Genomic DNA, 22,544 nt, shown 5'->3' on the forward strand with positions numbered 1-22,544 from the left:
AATGTTGTCATAGCAACATCAAATTTAGCAAACTTTAACCTACTATACCAGATTATTCCCAAATGAACTTATGAAAAAGTCTCAATCTTTTGTGTTGTTATGGAGCAAATGCAAACAATCCCTAGGAGGACATAAAGGCCATGTTGGTAAACCACAACTAAAAACGCTAAAATCATTTACATGAGAAGAGTTTTGTTGATGATACACCAACATGGCAATAATGAGATCATATGCACATTATGCACCATTAACATTCAAAGTGAGGTGGGCAGAATCCACTCCCCAGTCTAGATAGGGTAATAAGACCTTTTAAACGTTGAAGACCCTGCAATCCTGTATCATCCTACATGTAGCAAGATCCAATATTTAGTATTGTATTTAAGATCCTGTTGGAAAGGATATCATGGCATCTAAAAGGTGATGTTGTAAGATTGTATTGAATAACCTAAAAGGATCCTGTACAAAAATACTCTCTTACAATTTTATAGGATTTTGAAGATTCTTGTAGAGAATCCTGCCATTTAGAATTGTGGCAATGATCCTGGGGGCTCTTGTAAGATTTCACGAATTCCTATACCACAGTTTATGGGATGCTGTGTAGATTTCTAAAATCATGTACCAAGAAAGACTTTTGAGTGGTAATGTGCTCGTAATTACCTTTGCCAAACAAAGTTATTTACATGTATCACAATCAAAAAAATGTATATTAGACTTAAAAATGCATGGGAGGGATATGTATTGTTATGCTTATAACAATTTGCTATAAATTGTCTGAACTTCATTTCATTGGCCTCTTATTCTGTGTGTCTCTTTTTCTTTACAGCATCCCATCCTGACTCCTCATTTGATGTTGTATTCTCTGGGGTCATTTTTCCATCGCTGCTCCTCCACACTATTGATTTTCTGGCAGAAGTTGCACGGATCTTAAAACCAAATGGACAGTTAACTCTCACAGAACCCACAGGTAGCCTTGCATTTATATGCTGTATATGTTAAATTTTGAAATAATGTTTAGAGGAAAGGGGGAATATTTTTCTTGTTTTTGTAATAGAAATTTGAATCATTTCAAATGAATTGTCATGTCCAAATTAAGCAAAAAGTAATCAAAACCAACAATGGAGCACTAATATGAGCTAACAGCAGAAAAGTTACAGTAAGAAAAGTAATTTATTTTTCTTCATTTAAAAAAAAACGCAGTCCCTAATAAGCCTTATTGAGATGCTTCCTAATGCACTAACTGTACTACTACAGGTTTAACCTGTGTCTTCAGGTGGCACATCCTTTTGACCTCTCTAGCCAGGTCCTTGTTTTTTCCACTTTTTGTCCAGTTTCACTTTTAATCTTAAATCTTCAGGGACTGCCACATTGACTATGACATACCTCGTTGACCCTCAGAGACTAAAATACGACAAACACACTAAGTGTGATAGGCATGACAGGTGACATCACTTGCGTGTCCATTACAAGGCTTTGATTTCCCCTGTTGAACTGTTGAGCAACTCTAAGAAGATCCTCTTTCGATTCACTGACCCAAGAGGTATGTTTCCCCTTCCAAAAACACAAAATTGGCTAATTTCGACCAGCGCAAGAGTGAAATTCTGCTACATTACGATCACTTATTCTTTGCGCATGCCTGAAAGTTAACCAACCAACCAACCAAGTGAAAACCCAACCATCACTAGAACTTGTTCATTGCGCATGCGCACATTTACAAGTTAAAACCTAAAAGTACTACAGCTGTAACCTTGGCCAGCTACATGCAACTGCAGCAGCATTACAAACTGAAACCTAAGGCCAGCAACATGCAAACACCCAGTGATTAGAGGCCTCGCCTATCTCCCCAGCGGAGCTGGATTGGACAAGAAGTTGTTGGCCAGTAGATAACGAGAAAACACACAAAATCAAACTACTGAAACTTGCTTGGGGAAGTTGAATGCCATCCCTACTGGAAGCGGCCCCATTTTTATTGTGAATATACAAACACCTCCAATGAGGAGAGAAGGAGGGTAACTTTACAAAACATGCAATGAGTAGAAACCACTCAAGGCAAATATAACACTTAACCTTGTGCATTGCATTTTTATAGCTAAACAGTGTTCAAAGCTAAGCCATTGGAACTAGACAAAGCAAGATACAGTCGAATCTTGATAACCCGAACCCTCGCTAACTTGAACCTCGCGCTCACTCGAACCAATTTTCCTTTCCTTTTCAGGTCATTTTTTATATAATGTTACCCTCGATAACTCAAACTCCCAATAACTGATACGTGTATTTGCTGCTTGAACCACTGAGAAAGCATGAACTATAATTATAGTACTGTTGTAACTAGACAGTTGCAAAATGTTACAATAGAACCATAGATTTACGTCCCAACAAAGAATAAAGTACAATATTATTAGCTACCACGTTACAGTAATAGACAAAGGACGCATGAGGGAAGGGTCATGTTCCATTAACTGCATTTCACATTCATGCTGTAAAACACCTTCTAATAATAATAATAATAATAATAATAATAATAATAATAATAATAATAATAATAATAACAATTATAATAATAATTATTATAATGATAAGCCATTGTGGGACTTTAGCAATTGGACTGATCATGTAATTACATGTAAGTCAAGAAGACCAGATTTGGTAGACATCAATAAGAATGACAAGAGTTGCCAAATTATAGTTATGCGGCACAGTGACATTAATTATTATTGTTAGGCACAAGTGGAAATCTGAAGCCTCAAGAGAAAGTTACCTCTGCTCTCAAGCTTGCTGGATTTGTTGGTACTTCTGAAGTGAGTAAAGTTTATAAAAATGTTTCTGTAATGGACCAGGAAAATGGCCCTTAATTTTTCCCACAAGGGAAATTCCAAACTGAGTTGTATTTCTACATAAAAATTGTACATTGTACACGTAATAGGATGTCTGTGCTTAGCCTGGCAGTCATGTCTGGTTGTCCAGGGCTCTGACTGCAAGCTTTTTGTTAGTTAATACTTTTCACCTTTGCTTTCATGTTGAGGCTGAACAATGCAGGTTAACTGTAGATCAGACAAAAGAGCTGAAAGAGCAATTTGGAGAATTGCCTATTGTCATCAAGGTAAGAATAGTCTTTCTGCAATGCCTTTGTAAGAAGATACTGTAAATTAACAATTATTGGAAGAAATCTTGTTTGTCCTTGTTTTACGCATCTGCGTTTACCTCCAGTCATCTGGAATAATAAAAGAAATCAAACTAACAATGCGCGTCATTACTTTACAGTAGGTAGAACAGTTATGTTCTAATTTACAGTTGTCTGTCCAGAATGTTTATTGATCTGTGACCAATTAGATGCTACAAAAGTACTGGTAATAACCATTTCTTCTCTTATGAATGAGATTGTTTTTCTTTCCCAACACAGTAAACATTCAAGAAAATAATTCTAGTGTTCATGAGTTCGGTAGAGGAGGTTCCATTAATGAGATATTTAATAATTATGTGATAAATATATTGCTGTTTTTTTTTTGTTTGTTTGTTTTGTTTTGTTTTGTTTTGTTTTGTTATTCACAGGTGTCAGCTTTTAAACCTAGTTTCGAAGTTGGAGCAAGTTCACAACTTTCACTCTCCTCTCTTTCAAAGCAAGGTTAGTTCTCTTCCGACTAGAACATTTGAGCAGAATGTAGTTGGAAGACCTGAGGTCAAGAAAGAGCAAAAATGGTTACTAAATAGGGCAATTTTTCTCAATTTGATAATTAACAATACTGATATGTTCTCATGTTGACAACAATACTAAAGGGCTGAGAGCTTAACTGACCCAAATGTCCTTTGGCTTTATTTTGTGACAAAAACGGAAATCTTGTCCATAGACCCTGTGCAAAAATGGCTGACATTTTAGTATTCTTTTGTGGGCATATGAATTGGCCTCACTAGTCTTGTTCAAGGCAAAATATTGTACCTTTGATTTTTGAACTCAAGAGTGAGGTTAGGAGGGTTAATTTGAATGCAAACCAAAGAATATTAAAATGCCCGTTTTTCGATTTTGCGCAGATTTGTCCGAATCTTTGCTCTCCCTGGTTTTGAAAACATTTCATTGTTTTACAATGATGGTGGACAAAACTCCTTGAGAAAACCAAACACGAACAGCACAAATACCACTTGCTTACTATTTCTCTCTTGTTAATTCTACCACAGAACTTTACTTCTCTCTCCCACCCCCTCCCCCTATGCAATGACAACCGAAGACAGACAGCCAAAAAACCACTTTTGTTAATTCTACCACAGAACTTTACTTCTCTCTCCCACCCCCTCCACCTATACAATGACAACCGAAGACAGACAGCCAAAAAACCACTCACTCACCGTCATGGTTTGTTAGTTTATGATTTTCTCGGTCTGAATATGTGGGTTTTACTGAACAAAACCTTCTCAATCCGCAATCATGATTCCTGAAAGGTTCGAATTTAGCGCCGGAAAGTGTCTCTATGTTGCGCGCGGCCAAAACGATCGTATTACAAGGTTGTGACGTAGAAAATAGAAAATGCTTTGGAACACATGAATGTCATGGTGGCGAGGGGAGTTTCTTCGATCTCGGCGGCTTATTATGCGGCTGGTAACTCCAATATGACAAACTGCGCAAAAAAAAACTGTCATGCCGGGAATAAGTATACATTACTTCCCGAGAGACGAAACTTTACGGCAGAAGTAAATTTGGTTTGCCCGAATTCACAGGAAAGCGAAAAGGTATAGCCCTTGAAGCGAAAGATAACGATGATCAGCTGTGTGTGGATATATTACGCTCTCATATCTGTGATAAACAAACATCCTGCAATCTTACTGCAGTTAAATAGCATAAGCATGAAATCACGGGTAGAGAAATCCACGGATCCTCAGTCTTGGCAGATAGCATTTATTTAGCGCTCCCAGAAATCTTGCTTTAATTCGAGCCGATAAATCTAAACAAATGCCACAGGGCTACAATTGTACCCGGGAATTGTAGCATACACATTGTCATGCATATCGAAAACTAATCCTAACGATCAGTAGGAAAACCTCCATTCACGAGCGGTCGCACCACATTTTGATCAAAAGGGAAGAATCTCTTATACAAGAAAGCAAAACTACAAAGGCTTTTATCAACACAACAGACACACAGCAGGAGTCGCTTAGCCGGGTCTGTCAACCTCTAAATTAAGATCTTGCGTAAGGTCGCAGAAAATTCATCATGCTTTGTGAGTTAACGCGCTCGATCTGACTTTTAATTATTATTTCCATCAAAAGTGAGTTTTTGACGGGCCTGTGCAATTTCGATTTGCAGCATCTGTCTTAAATCGCGTTCACAGACAACTAATATCGGTCCCCATATTTCTGAAAAGGCCCCTACGGAATGTGGCATTCCTCAAGGTCCTGTTCTAGGGCCTTTACTCTTTTTGTTGTATGTAAACTATATCACTAACTGTTCAGATAAGTTCAAGTTTTATTTATTTGCTGATGACACTAGTATCCTGTGCAGTAATAGGAACCTTAAATCCTTAGAACTAGAAGTTAATACTGAATTAGATAAACTTTGCGAATGGCTAACAGCGAACAAATTAACTCTAAATACTAAGAAATCTAATTATGTAATATTTCTTAATTACAAAAAGAAACTTCCTTATCAACCAACGATAAATATTTACGACAAAGAGAAAGTTTCATATTCAACATTAGAATGTAAAGATCATGTGAAATATCTTGGCATACTCATTGACAAGAATCTCAACTGAAAAGTTCATATAGATTTAATTGCCCTAAAAATTAGCAAGGCCATTGGCATGATAGCTAAATTAAGACATATTGTACCCTTCTCTATTCTTGTCAAGTTATATCAATCTCTTATTTCCCCCTACCTCATGTATCGAATTAGTTCGTGGGGTCAAGCTTCTCAGTCTAACTTAGAAAAGCTTCTTCTCCTACAAAAACGAGCTCTACGTTTGATGAACTTTTCTACAAAAAGTGAACACGCTATTCCTTACTTCATTAACCTTAACATCCTACCTGTTCATTTTCTCTATGTCGAGTCTGTTTCCTGTTTAATGGATGATATCCAAAACAAACTAGCACCTGTTCATATTCAAAATTTATTTTATTTACCAGATAATATTAGAAAGTCTGACAACAGAAAATTATTCAAAAAACAAATACATGAAATACTAATCAACATTTTAAAAAAAGAAAATGCTTACCTTACACCTTCTTCGGTTCTTGAAATAATGAAAAGTTTGTGAATATGTAACAATCCTTTAATTTCTATCAGCTAGCAAATCCTTTTTGCGTCACTTGTTTGTTTACTACTTATTCAACTTTTATTTTAGTCAATTCAGTTGTAAACACCAAATTTATTTGTATTTAGTTTAGTATAGACATACCTACCCGCCTCGACTAGCTTCAGCTATTTGTGGATAGGTATATAACCAGCTTGTAACTGTCTGTTTTAATAAAAGTGTTGTATCTGTGCTCTCTTGCATTCTCAAATCGAATAAAATCGAGTTTGGAGAGACAAATAATTTCGTATCTACGAAATTCTTCACCTTTTCATTTCGGCAAAATATATCCAAGTACTAAACAATTATTCATCAAAATGTCGCCTTCGAATCGAGTGCGTAGAACGGTAGCGATAAGGCCATGTTGATCTTCGTCCTCGTCTTATTCTTGAGCTGTTCGACGCCATTATGATCCGCATCGGGTCGAACGATTACAATAACTTCCATCTTACCTGAATCGCTTGACTCTTTCAGATCTCCGTTGAAAAAGTTTCGGTAAAGGACATTACTTCATCATTGTCCGACATTTTTTGGGGGGAAACCTTGAAAACGAGTGATTCTGTGTAACAACAAGGCGAGATGTGTTGTAAACAAATCTATGAGGCATTTCCTACGTCATCAAATGCGAAACTAGTCCCCAGTCCCCGGGACACTACTTTTCTCATTTTGGGCTACTTTGTCCGACTAAAAGAGCACCTTATTGTTTTTTTCTAGCGTATTTCTTTTATAATTTCGTAATTAAGACAAAAACATTTTTTACTTCATAAGGCACTTTAATTCTACCACAGTTACTTCTTCCTCCCCCCTCCCCCCAATTCAATGTTAATGTGGGAAGTGATGCTTGCCAGGAAACTGTTCGTGACCCAGAAAACAACATTGAGTCGGGGGAGGGGGGGGGGGGAATTTGGTGGTTTGCTTGTCTACCAGTAAACACGCTTGGAAGGTTAATTTTCTTATAGGTTTTGTCCACGTCAGACTCCTTTTTTCAAATTATCGGTAGCCAGAAAGTTTCCACTTCCCACGAGCCGTGTTTAGTCGCACCTTTTGTTGTTTGGAACTTGGAACTTGGAACTTTATTTTACGTGGCACTCCACTTAGCTAAAAGCTACTTTACAGGAAGCCCACCAATAAACAGATAAAATTACAAAACAAAAAGAAAGATAAAAGTAACGTTTGTGATGACATCATGGTTTGCTTTTGTGGGTTGTAACAAGCCCAAAAAAAATCAAGGCGGTTGTGATAAACAACTTGCATATCATACTGGCCAGTTGGTTTCGCTTTTGTTTGGTGAAGTATGTTTACACACAACATCTATGGTTCTTTTGAAAAGTTATGAAAGTGACGAATGCAGTTCAGAGGAATTGGTCAAAAAGTTGTCCGAAGAATCCCTCCTTGGTAGTGAGGACTGTGCATTGGCGAATTTTTCATTTCAAATCAAAATACTGGACAATGTTTTTCAATCGAACTGCAGTTCTCTCAAATATTGGAGCAACGTTTCCTGAAGGAATTGACCAAGACTGCATGAAAAAGCAGGCCTGGATCCAGACTGGTTTCCAACGTTTTACAGAAAACGGTCAAATTTTTTTACAATAAGTAGGTCTTTTTAGAATAAAAGAAAATTTGCAGGTTTGAGTATTAAAAATTCCTTTCAGAGTGACTTAAAAACCCAGGAAATGGCATTTACAGGGGTTACAGTCAACCCAGGTCACGCGTGAACGACATTTTTGAAATTTGAACGAAGTTTTGAAATTTACAGGTCAGTTTTGAAAATCGCCAACAAGATTTCAGAGTTCCCGTATAAATTTCCCTAGCTTATTGACGGTATAAAGCTATGAATTTTTCTTTTCATTGCAAAATTGAATATTTCAAGAATAACAATTGTTTCCCAAGTATTTTGAATCTTTTTTTCAGTTAATGCGTCTTTTTCGGAACGATTTCCAGAGAAATGTCCAACATTCCATTCACACGTCGGACATTACAACAAGAAATTCGAATGTTCATTTCATTCTTGGAAATACTGTTCACGCGTGACCTGGGTTGACTGTAAAATTTAAAAATTTCCAGGGGAAATTGTAACCCCCTAGAACCTGTACTGTAGTGCCATCAGCGCTTGTGTTATTGGAAAACAGTCACACTTTCTCTTGGATCTGCGCCTGAAAAGTTCTGGTGAATCTGAGCTAAAATAGCAATTAAAAAACCATCGGAAAAGTCATTTGGGTCTGTTATGCTCTCAGCCCTTGAATTATAATCAATTATATTAATATTTTAACTTCAAAGAAATAATTATAGGCACAGAGAACATTTTTTTTTGCCATCTTTTTGTGTTTCCAAAAGCATCTGGTAATGATGTAAATTTGTTGATCTGTACACTCTTTGGATTTCATTGGACCTTTTGTGTTGTCTGATCTGCATGAAGTGCAGACAAATCTCTAGCTATGCTGGCTGCAACTGAATCACTCTCTGCTTTGCAGCCAGAGTGATCTGAGTGCAAATGAGTTAACTTTACTCACTGAATTCTCCCTTCCAAACTTCAACTGGAATGAGATTCAAAATGCGACTTCAGTGGGATGTGCACATCACAAGAATTTTAACTAAAGATACATCTTCATGCAGTTTCCACCAAGGTTTCAGCTCATAAACACTTACATGAATTCAGTCTTATTTTATTTTAATATAAACATGTTTGGAAAAATCCTGAATGTTTATATTGATTACTGGTGAGAAAAAGACATAACATGTTTTTACATTTTGTTAATTTATGGCATACATTGGCACAACATTTAGAACAATTAAAAAAATTAACCATTAAAGGAGAAGGACACTTCAAAAGTCTTGTATTTTTCTTAATCCATTCAAAAAAGTGAATGCTGAGTTGAGTTACTCACCACTTTTTGAGTTTCTGAAGTGCATCCAATCCATTCACTATTCCTCCCTTAAAATTATCCAAATTGAGTGCCACCATTTGAAGGGCACACATGTTAAGGGGGGTACATTGTGAATTTTGTTTGCTAAATGCGGATCAATATTGCTTTTCCCAAACAGGTTGAATTTAAAAGGATTTTGTCACATTAAACAACCACTACATTAAGGCAGGGGAAGTTTCATAGTAAATTATCCTTCATATAAAAAAAAAATACATATAAAATGAACTGCAGTCTGTAGTGTTTGCACACAAAATGTCTAGTGCATGTCTATTATACTAAAACTGGGCAAGTCCCATAGTGTTTTTCTTCATATTCTTGGCCGAAAAAGCAATGTACAGTACATAAAAGGTCTATTAAGACCCCTTTTGAAGGTTGGATTTTCTTTTCTTTTTTTTTCTTTTTTCTTTGGGCAGTTATGGGAAGTTTTGGAAAAGCTCATTTTAAGTTTGCTCATTTTTTAAATTACCTCCTTCCACCTTCTTGAACGTTACATGTAGGAACTCAGGAAACAATACTTAAGTTACAGTGAGTTAGGTTGGCCAGGTTTGAAATAATTTATCATGTTTTTGGTTTTTTATAGTGTGCCATGATCTAAGGCCGAATATGTTACTGCCCTGGGCCTTTCCTTAATAAGTGCTTATTATAAACAAAGGCAACTTGTTTGATATCTAACTCAGTACTGTAATATCTAATGTTTTTCAGCCAAACCAAAAGTCAAAGATGAAAGTGTTGCCAAAATTTGGACTTTGTCAGTACAGGATATTGATGATGATGAAATTGTAAGTTTAACTTGAGTAAAACACTCCTGTTAACAAGTAGCAAAACAATGTTTGGGGTGAGCAGACTACAAAACAACTCCTTCCTTGATTTTCTGTTTATACAATTATTCTTTTAGGCAATGGCACTGGACAGGTACATGTATACATTTGACTTCCTATACCAACATATTGGAAATTGATATTTAAATGGTATCCTAAGCTGTTATCATATGATTGTTGGATACCCAGGGGCAAATAGTCAGGATAGGACAAAAATTTCACGGGCACAATCACAAGGAAAGTTTACAAGACGGGCGTTAACAGCCGATGGTGATTCAGAGCTTTGGTCCAAAATCAGTTTGTGAGTTGGGATTTTGTTTGCGGTTTCATTTGACTTATCTGTAGTTCCATCCCCCACACATTCCTTCTTCACTAAGGGTAGTACATTTCTTACATCAGTTTGAGCCTGGGCTTTAGACTTAAATGTACTAACAAGTCTCAAAATTCATCAGTGCCAAAAAGTGCTGAGACAACTGCAATATCTGGATTCTGTGGAAATTTGAGCCACAAAAAAGGAAGAGATTTTTACATGGCTGGCAAAACATGTATCTGAAGGGCTGTCTTTTTTTAAGTCTTTTTACATTAGATAATAAAGAAAGACTACCCTCTAAGGCCTTTTATAAGTCTTTCTTGAAAGTGAGCTCAAACATGTTACATGGAACTGAACCTTTCTTCTTAAAATTTGTTCAATTTTGCGTGCAACAAATTAAAACTTTGTGCCTGCTATTCACCTGATTGGTGTGCTTTATCTGGCCCTTGCAAAAGAAATTCCCTTGCCGTGAAAGGTTCAGGAATAGTGTTCTATCCTAAGTAAACAGGAAAAAAATTCCAGGTCAAACAAGAATGAGATTTATTTAACCAGAGGTAGAATGGTCGTGTTGCATGCACTTCCTTGCATTAAGTGTATGATACCTTTGATCAGTCTTCATCTTGGTTTTCCTAGTTCTTCTGTGTGATTTTTGACTTGAGTACAAGTTAATTTTGTCCATTTATTTTTCTGTAACTTTCACTACAACTTTCTTTGAAGGACATTTTGTCAAACATACAAGACAAAGTACAACAATAAAAAATGGCAACAAGTATCAAACATTTATCACACAAATGATATCAGAAGTTCTGCTGGTTGGGCAGAAAAATACAAATTCAGAGACTCTTCCGAGACAGAAAAAATGGATTTAAATGGGGTCTGAGGGTGAAAAGGGGCTGGGCATGATACAAGCAAAGGAGAAGTGCTTAGAGAATGAAGCGTGAAGCATGGCTAAAAAAATGTTTTAGGATTCGTGCTAGGCAAAGCTTGATGTGATATTGTATTGAAATTGCTATCCTTATTGCTTTAAATGGCATTGGTTAATCATTATGCTGGGGGATTATGATCAGTTGTCATTTATTTAATTTTTAATTACTGGTACCCCATGCTCAAACTAAAATTAAAAACAGATTAAACATGCTTTTTTGAGGACAGTGTGTGCAATTAGGTGGTTGTTGAATTGTTGCAATGGTCATTCAAACCATTCTTTATTCAACACATTGGATTTTTATCCATTCCCTATAAATATAATTAGTGTTATTTCTATTCAATGAAACAATTTTTTAGTCACCACTTTGCATTTTTGTTCAATAGTCTGAAATTACGTTCAATAAATTTTGTATTTTTATTTAACATTTTAAGTATTTGTTCAGTTTTGTTCATTTTATATCCAGATTGGCGAGAAAGGGAGACCAACCATTGTGGTTGATCATGATTTCCGGACTTTTTGTTATTACCCTCCTCCAACCACTGACTGGGTTGGACAACAGAAGTCATTGAATATAAAATGATTGCATTAAACAAAGTGACAAGTTACTGAATTGAAAAGTGTTTACTGAATAACAAAAATATGCTGTTCAAACATTACTGAACAAGTAGTTTAAAAAAATGTTGAATAAAAATGCAACATTTACTGGAAATAATTTCAGGTAATAAACACAAATTCAACATGTTGAATAAAAAATTGTTTTAATGAATATTGCAATAAAATAAACTGAAAAATATTCTTTTGTAAATAATTTGTTTTGTTCAGTTCCATGTAAATCATAAATAGTTTTAGTTTTAGCTTTTTAGGGTTGAAATGTCTTATTTTTATTACATTTTTATATTTTATTTATAACACGACCACCTCAGCTCTGCTGTAATTTTTTATCTTGTATAAATAAATGCAACTTCTACTGCTACTTACAATTTGGCAGCCACATATTAACCATATGAGCAGAATCTCGTTTTTGCATGATGTAGCTTTTGGCAAAGGTATTTTTCGTTCCTTTTGAATGGTTTGGCAACCCATTGTATGGCATTTTTCACCCACAAATAATATAAACATCCATCAATTCATTAATGCTTTGTTAAATCTTTAGGATATACTTGACTCAGACACTCTCCTTGATGAGGAAGACCTACAAAAACCTGATCCTGACTCACTTAAAAGTATGTTTTGTTCAAATATTCAAATGATGTGAACCACACAAAATAATCAAGTCTTTGTTATTCCACTTATAACATGGAGGGTAAAATTAGTCACTCCTGATTGGTCAAGTGTCAAAATACATAATTCTGATTAGCTGAGTAGTAAGGCTGTTTCCACATTTACAATGTAGTTGGTTTCCATTGGTTTTGTCATTAATTCTGCACTATGACTTATTTGGAATTTGGCTTTTAACCCGAGTTGTTTGAATGTGCAGAAAATGGAAATCAAGTGCTAGTGTGTCCTACAAGAAGCAGCAAAAGATATTTTGTACCTTAAGATAAAAACATGGATCAACTATGCACCTGGTGGATCTGTTTGGTTGAAAAACAAAATCAGTCATGATGACCAAGCGCTTTCATCTCACCATGGCTTTTTACTTCAAAAGATAAGAGCAAATAACAGTGAACATTTAATGGGAAAATTGAGCTGGTCAAATTCAGTGGAAGACATTCCACTGCAAGGTCCTTCTTTATACACACTGTTTGCTATTTTTATTGATGTGTGTTGATGTCATTTTCAAGTGGTAGAATGCTTTGAATCAATAGATCCAAGCCTAACGTTTCATTTAGTCATTGTTTTGTAATTTGATCAATAAGTCACTAATGTTTTTCTGTTAATTAGATGCACATTACTATCATCTGGATTTGTTTTGTATGCTAAAAATATTTAAAGTGTTTGTTTGTTTGTTTTGCTTACAACCCCGTGTTTCTATTCCAGGAGCTTACTGCTTTCTGAAGTAACTTTCCTTCTGTGTTATAAACATGTTATGCTCGGAAAATTATACTCAGCCTCATACACTGAATAACATAGACAAGATACTTATTCCCTAAGTCAGATTGGAACATGTTACATTATGCACCTCAAAACAGTTTTAAAATACAACCAGGATAATGGAACTACACAATAATTACCTTTTTTGGCTGTTCTTTAGAGCATAACTTTAATTTAGCTTTTCGTACTCAGTTAGTAATTAAATTAAGAAAGAAAAATGAAAATGAATTTTTTTACATACTTTATGATCTAAAACAGTGTCTATAAGAGTCAGTTTACATGACATCACCTTGTATTTCTTGATTGTCCCACAAGGTTGCCCCTCCATTTTTGATGGAATTTCCCATTATTTGGTAATTATGAAATTCAGTTGTTCAACCTGACTTACACTAGTTTTATTATATGGTCAGGTTCAAGCTGCAGAGCTGAAAATGCTAACAAAGGCAAACAAAGGACAACCAAACTTTACTTCTCTTTTAACCCAATTTGTGCAACCAGTGCTTGTTTTCTCGGAAAAAAAAAGCTACCTAAATCTCAGCGACATACATCCCTGTGACAACAAGCATTCCTTGATATAAGCTGGCCAGGGACAGTTAGTGTTAGCTGTTTGGCTGTTAATGCTGTTTTGGGTTGCAAGTGTTTCAAGCTGTCTTTAATAGCAAGTTATTTACCCATTTTGAAATGCAAAATGTCTTCCAGTAAGAAGCCAAGCCCCTTAAAAGTCCTTTGAACGAATAAATAATAATTTTTGTGCTGGTAATCCTCCTTACATTTTGTCAAATGGTGGCTGCAAGCCTGAAGGGAAATTCTATAACATCATTTATTAATTAATTTATGTCAAGGAAAATCTTTTCCCAAACTGACGTGCTCTCATGGCTCATCTTTGTGGTAGACTGTGGGGTTGTATTTGAAGGGGCTTATTATTGGAATGATCTTTGCATCTGACATTTTGAGGAGGGGTTCAATTTGAAATTTTACAGTACAGTGTAGGACAAACTAAAGGCCCGGCCAGACAGATCCAACATCGTTCGACATTGTTGAATCCAGCATGTTGCATATGCTTGGCCACCATGTTACAGTGATGTTGCATGATGTGTGATGATGTTAAATGAACAACTATGTTACATTCATTTGGCTACCATGTTCAACATTGTTGAACCTCAAGGACAAAAGCTTGAATAAGCAATCTCTCAACTGAAAACAGAAGGGGCAAGGAAGTTAATGAAACTGTAAGACCAGGAAAAAGGAAAAGATAATCGGACGTGGAGGTTTATCCATTTTTTGGAAAAACCAATATTCCCACAGGTTTTTTTTCTAAGGATTCTGGGAATATTTTGGTCCCAGACCGTTGAGTCCATGTGTTGCATCAAAGATGTTGCATTCCTTTGGCACGTTCAACACTATGCAACATCAAGGTTGAATGATGTTGCAATTGTTTGGCCAGGCTTTAAGGTGTACACATAAATCTGATGCTAACATTACCCTTTCTTGACATAATTTGATGTATTTTGCAAATCTGCTTACAACATTGAAGACAGTGAAAATTGTGTTAATGACTGACCCTGGGGAATTTAATAGTGAGTTTTGCTTCTCTTGTCCCTTGATTTTTCTAACAAGGGGAAATCCATATAAAAGGTCATGTTAAGATTAGTAATTTGACTAAGTTTGGTGTTGTTTAGTTGAATAACAACCAAGTTGTGGACCTTGAAACATGGTTCCAAATCCATACAAAAGTCTCTAATTTAGAGACGGTGTCCCTCAAAACCATAAAAATCTTTAAAAGTTGCTTATTTTTGTTACCCCTGTAAGATCCTGCTAGAAAGCTACCATTTTAAAGAAACTGAGTTGAACATAACGATGTTTATCAATTTTTTAGTACATGGATATCACAGAATTTAGAAAGATTTTGAGAGTTTATATGGTTTGGGGTGATGCCGTCTCAAAATTAGAGATGTTTGTGTGGATTTGGAACCATATTTTGTGGTCTATAACCTGGTTGTTATTGAACTAAACAGTACCAAGCTTGGTCAAATGACTGATATTAAAGTGATCTTTCATATGGTGGTGTAAACTGGATAAAATTTGCAACTCGACCCAGTCCCCTGCTCAACCTCAAAGTGGCTAATAAAATACTACAGCACATCTGTCTTGTTCCCAGGTGACTGTGGCACAAATAAAGCAGGGAAGAAAAAGGCTTGTAAGAACTGGTAAGGGTTTGGTTTACTTGCCTATGTTCGTTCCTTTGTTTTGTCCCAAGTCCCTTAGCAGACAACACCACATCTCCCTTCCCTATCCATAGTTGGCCATGTAACATTTTTTCCTTCCCCCCCCCCCCCCCAACAGGAGATAAAGAAGTACAATTTGGACAAAAGGGGTAAGTTAAAGAACAACACTGTCAGTGTGCAGGCTTCAAGTATCTGCTATTCAGGGTGAGGACAGAACCTTGGTCAGTTTGGACCAAGATGGTATGGTGGGGACAGAGTTGAAGAATGGTTTCAAGCAGGAACTAGTTATTGTCAGTGAGAGAGCAGATTACCACACGAGATCCTGGTTGGAGTGGAAAAAGAACTCTGCTTTGTTGGTCATAGTTGTGTTTGTCTTTGCTCATGTCATGTAAGATTCTTTACGGGTGTTGGGATTTAGAAATTCTTCTTTTAGGTTTGGTAAGCATGGAACAGTCATGCAAGGATCCTCCAAGTAACAACTGGGCAGGGCTCTTTCTGCAAGAAAGTGGTGTATAAGGGATTGCCAGCATTGCTTTTGAGAACTCGTCATTAATGGATCCATATTTCTTGAGCAGCTTTTTCACATTCTTTACGGCTGCCTCAGCCTTACCATTTGACTGGACATGTGTAGGAAATGAGAGGGTGTGTTGGAAGCCTTATTCTTTAGCAAAGTCTTCGAAGGCCTTGCAACTGAACTGGGGGCCACCATCAGAGACGACTTCCATAGGATAGGACTTCCATAGGATAACCGAATCGAGAAAATACTTCCTTTTAAAGTTCTTTGATAACAAGTGGGGTGCCAGTGTTTTTCTCCAAATCACGTACTTCAGTAAGGAATGAGAAATAGTCTGTGAATATAGGTATTCATTTCCATTATGATTACAAAGATCAAGACCCAGCTTCTCCCAATGTCTCGTTGGGAATGGTGGCTGTTGGAGTGGTTCCTTGCAATTTTCTTGAAGAAGTGAGACACTGGTGGGAGCGTTTGACCATGTCCTTGATTTCCTGATCAATACCTGGCCCAAAGATGGTATCACGGGCATGGAAGCGGATTTTTGTCAATGCCTTGATTCCCTTCATGTAGAGTTAAGAGGATCTTCTTCTGGAGATATGGCAAGATGACAGTGCGGCCATTCATTAAGAGGAGAGAATGGCCAGGCAGTGGAGTAGCAAGGTAAAGTTGACAACGAGTGAACAAGAAAGATTAAGCAAGCTCTTCTACGTCTTGTAGTGAGTTGAGCTATCCACAACAGACATACTCTGCGACTCCAGAAAGCTGAGGGTCAGTGTGTTGGGCTTTAGAAACTTCATGTAGCTAGAGCTCTTCAATTGACTTATCAGCAAAGTGTACATGCACAGCTGCTTTAGCATGAGCTTCACACAATTCATCGTCAAGGAAAACGCAAAATTGTCTGCTGCCAAATGATCTTTTCCTTTTACCAATTGTACTGTGAAAGAGTAAGGCAGCATTTTCATCAAAGTCGCTGAAGTCTGGGATTCTCAGTGTCTGCAACCCCCATAGTATTCAAGGTTGGGATGAGAGGTTGGTGGTCCTTGAGCAGGGTAAAGTGGTGTGTTCACAAGCGGTTGCAGAAAACTCTTCTAAAAAGAAGAACAGTAATTGGCCCAAAAACTCATCCAAAATGCAACAGATCCAAAACTGCATCCCACTGAAACTCCTCGCACAAGCGACAATAGTACGCCTAACTTGCTCACAAACCTTAAAATACTTACGGAAATTCATAATGTCTCTAAGCGCATGCGCTCTATTTGTGCATCACGCCAGTGTTCGTTTGCTGTCTTAACATCCCCCCTCCCCACACTGGGAGGTATACCTTGTCAAGAGACTATGAGGTAAGAGAGCGAATCCCTGTGCCCCATGATAATTATTTTCAATCTTTTTTTAGTTCGCGCCATACTATTTGGGAAATTATAATCCGCCATTGAGTTTAAAATTAAATGACGTCACTCTAACTGACCAATAAGATGTCGACATTAAAATAGCAACGCAAACAAAAATAGATTGAAAAAAATTTTCATAGGAAGAGGGGCATGTATGGGGGATTCGCTCTCTTACCTCATGGTCTCCTGACCAAGTGTGTTTCCAACTAACTGATTAACAATTAATTCCAAGAGGAACCAGTTTGTTAATTGGTTTTACGACAGTCTTGACTCCACACACAACTTTAGCTACACGGTTGTGGCCATTGCAGTTTACACTTTAACAATTCGCCCTAATGGCCAACCTCCTCTTGGAGTATCGGGCTGAATTACAAGAACTACATCTCCAACTATGTCTCGGAATTCTAAAGTCCACTTTGGTCGGCTGTTGAGGGCAGGAACACATCCTTTGGGCCATCTCCTCCACACTCGTGAAATAATGTCCTGAACCTTTCGCCATCTTTGACGCGGATGAAAGATAGAGGTTTCAATAGACTCAGGGGCAAATTTTCCTCCCGTTTGATCATGCAAGAAATGGTTAGGGGCCAATGGAACATCATCTCGTGGATCTGAACTCTGATAAATAGAGCTTGTTGGGTTTCTTGTGGAGTTCAGAGGAACCTGTTATAATTACTGCAGAGTTCCATCGCTGCTTCCAAATTCGGAATCCGTCTGGAGTAGAATTGGCGACGTCCAGGCGTGGGACTCGTGCAATTTCAGAGGAAATGAACTGAAGACCTGCGTGTTTTTTGGTTGTTGAATTAGCACCAGCCTCATCGGAAGGTTGAGGACTTTGCTTGGGCTGCATATCCTGTTTAACAGGAGTAAACTTTGTCAAGGCTGTCCTCAACCCGAGAGAAAAAGGCTTCAGGTTTCCTTGGTGGGTTCAATACAGTTGCCACAGAGTAAATTTAGTAGGTAATTCCCAAGATGAACAAGGAAGGTCACTCCTAAAGTGCAAGACTACTGAGATTTGCGCCTGTTAAACAGACGGCAAAGAGAATGAAAGAAATTGCCACAGTAGTTATCCTACGTCAGGTTTGATTCACTAGACCATGGGCAAGCACTTGTTTCCATATCTCAAAAAGCACTTTCTTCCTTTAAATTTTCATACACGAAGTATAAATCACTATTTCTTAAGTTAAGGACGGTGCCTACTAATACCGAGGTATTTTTGTGCGGTTTATGACTATGCGGGAAAAGCAGATCTTAGCAAGGGCTATTGGAATCCGAAAAGAAAATTAGGGGTAACCACGCATTTTTCAGAGATAATTAAGCAATTACATCTATAAAAAGCGCCAAAATATAAAGCAATGTATGGGATTTTTTCCTAAATTGAAGCTTAATTATCTCTGAAAAATGCATGGTTACCCCTAATTTTCTTTTGAGATACCAAAAGCATTTGCTAAGTTCTGCTTTCTCCGTAAAGTTTTAAACCGCGCAAAAATATTCCTGTATTAGTAGTCACCACCCATAGGAAACCCGAGTATCTCGCGATGCGCAGAACATATGCGCAGTAACGATAGTAGGCACCGTCCTTAAATGTATTGAGGTTTGAACCCGGGCCGTCGGATCACCAGGTGATGACCTAAACCACTGGACTTAGAGTGACTCTGCCAGAACCTGAAATTTTTTGGCTACTTCTATATCCTGGCCCCCGATATAAATGCTGACCGTAAGCTACCTAAGCTAAATTAAGCTAACCAGAGAGCTATTTGGGCTAATGGGAGTGCTATTTTGGCTAACTTTAAGCTCCACGTCATGTAATTTTAAGTTGATGTCCAATGGCAGTTTAAGATTTGGAAACGAGTGATAACCTAGACCGGGTGCTCCTTTGTTCGTCCCCACTCCCCAGTCCTTTAGCAGACAGCACCACAGCAAGGAGATAGGCAGCATGCAAATACAGGAGCATTGTTTCTCTATTTTATTTTGTTCAACATCCGCAGTTCACGTCAGTTTGTGATTTCTTTAATCTACTGGTAATCTTTCCTTGATATTGTTATTACTTCCTAAAGCAAAGATTATTTGCAATGACTCATTATGAGGTTTCATTAGTAACTAAGTTGTCAATCTGTTTACGTTGACAGTACTTGTGGATTAGCTGAAGAACGTGAGCAAGGAAAAACACCAACAAAGAAGACTGTCACATCATCCTGTGGAAGCGTTAGTAGAAGGCAGTTTTTCATTTCATTTTTAACTCGTGAAAATGCGTGCATGTGCAATGAGCGAGTTATCGCGATGTGGGGTTTATGTCACTTGGTCAATCTCGTCCCCAGAGCCCGCGCACGTTTTAGGCCAGCGGTGGCCACACGTCCACGAGCTCCACGAGCTCTGGGCTAATCAGAAACCGGAAGCAAGGATCCTGCTTCCGGTTTAAAGGGGGATACTGCTGACTGAGAGGAAGACAGCCTCTGGTAAAGAGCATCAAAGGCCAAGAAAACGAGTGAAAAAGACGACAACTTCCATCCCTCCCGTTTGCCAGTGATTGTCATTCATGGGAGACTTCCTTGAAAACAAAACAACCAAAACAAAGGCTGCGTAAAATCTGGGTTTGTCGGCGATTTGCCTCTCTCAACCGCCACAAATTCATTTTGCACATTTTCAGGTCGTCTTAGAAAACCAAACATTTTCCAAAGGCAGGGGTAAAGAGAAACATCTATAGGCTATGGCGATTAGAAACCATTTGTTGTACTATACTCATTTGGAATTAAATTAAGCTTGTTTTCGCTTGTAAAATGTAGCTTTTAAAACTTTAAAATGGAGGTGAATATACGCAGTCCACGCAGTATGAGATAGCCAAGTTTTCTCATGACACCACGGTAAAGTTAATAGCAAAACGAAAATAGAGCCTGGTCGGAGGTTATATAAGCTTCAACCTAATTAACTAAAACACTTACAGGGTAAAGATTTTCAAACAACATTCGATAAACTTCAGCAAGATATCGTTCCCAACCTGATTGCCGTCGACGACAAATACCAACAAATGTTTACAAGCGTAAGCTTAATTTTTTCCGCCGTGAAATTCACGTATACAAACGATAGGTTTCACAAGATCAGCTTTTGCTTACCCAGATACCATGATCCCAGAATAAATACAATAAAATGGCAGAAGTACATTTAATAACAAGACACAACTCTGTAAACGTTTAACTGAAATAACCAGCAACTTGAAAATCTAAGCTTATCAGAAAGATCGGCAAATTTTTTTCAATTCACACACTCAATGTAAGCTTAAGAAACTCACCCTGAAAAAAGTATGTTACCTGCACTCGATGTGGTTTATCAGTCCTATAACCTGCAAACTTACAAAGCTCACAAATAAACTGTTGTGTAAAGAGTGACAACGATCGCTATTCCAAGCGTTAATATTTTTGTCTTTCTGTCCATCCGCTTTCTGAACCACTTTTTGGGCCACGCATTCTTGAATACTCCGCTTTTACGCAGTGGTAACAAAGGCCGTTGGTTTTCCTTGTTCAAGTTCAATTATGTTTCTGCTGGGTTGCTGAAAGAATATCTGTTCCTGTTCAACAAAGTAATCTTCAATAAATTCTGCTCCAGTCAGATCAACTCGCAGACTCCGTGGTGCAAATGGATTACAAGTTTGCTCCTTTCAGTTCCTTCAACAGTACGAGAAAGGCTGTTAAACTCTTATCCGCTTTAGACAATGTTAAGAACGATTTTAAACGGCCAGCATTGACTATGAACCACATTTCAGAGTCGATAATTAGAGGAGTTTTTCCGAAAATTGTCAGGTCTATCGTTAACCTCGACCGTCGCAGGTGTCATACTGTCATTCAGCTTTGTGAAACGCTGCAACATATCGCAGGCTTTTCGCGCCTTTTCCGTTTAGTCATGTGATTTGACTTGTTATCTTTTTCGTGTTTACTCACTGCAAAAAATAAGAAGCGTATGAAAATTTAGTTCCATTTCGATTCTATGGCGGTTTTCGCTTCGATATCTTTTACAGTCCATTTCTTTTCTTGTTTTGAAACCTCTGATTCAAAGACGCTTCCGGTAAAATGTAATATCCAATCAGATTTCGATTTGCTGGATTTTGACATTGATTAGCCCAGAGGTCTTGCTTCCTTGATGCTGATCAAAAGGAATGCAGCCTCTGGGAACGAGATTGTCACTTGGTGGGTTGTTAACCTTCAGGCATGCGCAGTGAATGAGTAATCGTTATGAAAGAATTTCACTCGGACGCTGGTCGTAAAATTAAAAATTTTCCAATTACGCGTTTTTGGAAGGAAAGCACACCTTTTCGAAACGGTAAATCGAAAGAAGAGCTTCTAATTGGAATGCTTGACAGTTTCAACAGCGGAAATCAAGCATTAAAGGCGAAGAAATTGTTCTTCGATTTGTGGTTTTATCAACCCGATGAGCGGGCGGATCTCAAATCAACTTTTAATCCGCGGACTTTCTGTGTAATGTTCGAGTGCTTCTAGAAATACAACACACAAACAAATAAAAGGTTTGATTGTGAATTTGTACTGAAATACTATTCTAATAAACCGATTTTTCGTATTCCGAACAGTTCTTGCAAAATTTTTGAAAAACGTGCTCCGATAAATTCGCTTCAAATCGCTTGCAAGTTGCCTCACGGCGAAAATCATACGCTTTTGCTTCTTAGGCCTGTAAAAAGACTTAACTGAATGATTTTTTTTATTTAGAAAAGCTTTTTGTGTGTTTTTCGATTTTTATTGATGAAACGTCACAACTCGGCGTAATCTTGTGTAAACAAACACGTCCTCGCAACTAGTGGATGAAATTCGCCTAGACAGAAGCCGCAATAAATTTTATTCGGGGTCTTGTGTGAGCGATAAGATCGATCTAAACACTGAAAATTTGCTCATACATAGCGACAATCATCGCAACGCTTGATGTATTTCTATATTTACGTTCACTTAGATAAACCCAAAATAGCAACTTAAGCAAGGTTGAAAGCTTCTTCTGATGTTATAAAACGCGTCAAAAGCCGTCGTTTGAACGTAGAAAGGAATATTACCATGCTGAAAACAGCAAGATTAGGTCACGTGCTAGGCAACCAAAATCGTTCACATGTATCAAGTTTCATTCGGCAGCAACACGA

The 22,544-nt window shown here is 37.5% G+C and overlaps 1 protein-coding gene across 1 annotated transcript in view; it reads left to right on the plus strand.

Annotated features, from left to right (window-relative positions):
• Positions 1-22,544, plus strand: part of LOC146457439 (anamorsin homolog) — a 33,916-nt gene that overhangs the window by 9,637 nt on the left and 1,735 nt on the right. Inside the window, exons 2-9 of the mRNA XM_085091927.1 lie at positions 824-964; positions 2,719-2,795; positions 3,020-3,097; positions 3,547-3,619; positions 9,902-9,978; positions 12,409-12,478; positions 15,448-15,496; positions 19,543-19,618. Coding sequence (XP_084948053.1) covers positions 824-964; positions 2,719-2,795; positions 3,020-3,097; positions 3,547-3,619; positions 9,902-9,978; positions 12,409-12,478; positions 15,448-15,496; positions 19,543-19,618 — 641 coding nt within the window. The remainder of the gene's footprint in view (positions 1-823; positions 965-2,718; positions 2,796-3,019; positions 3,098-3,546; positions 3,620-9,901; positions 9,979-12,408; positions 12,479-15,447; positions 15,497-19,542; positions 19,619-22,544) is intronic.

Source organism: Pavona decussata, unplaced genomic scaffold (assembly GCF_977016875.1).
Source record: "Pavona decussata unplaced genomic scaffold, jaPavDecu1.1 SCAFFOLD_243, whole genome shotgun sequence".
Lineage (NCBI taxonomy): Eukaryota > Metazoa > Cnidaria > Anthozoa > Scleractinia > Agariciidae > Pavona > Pavona decussata.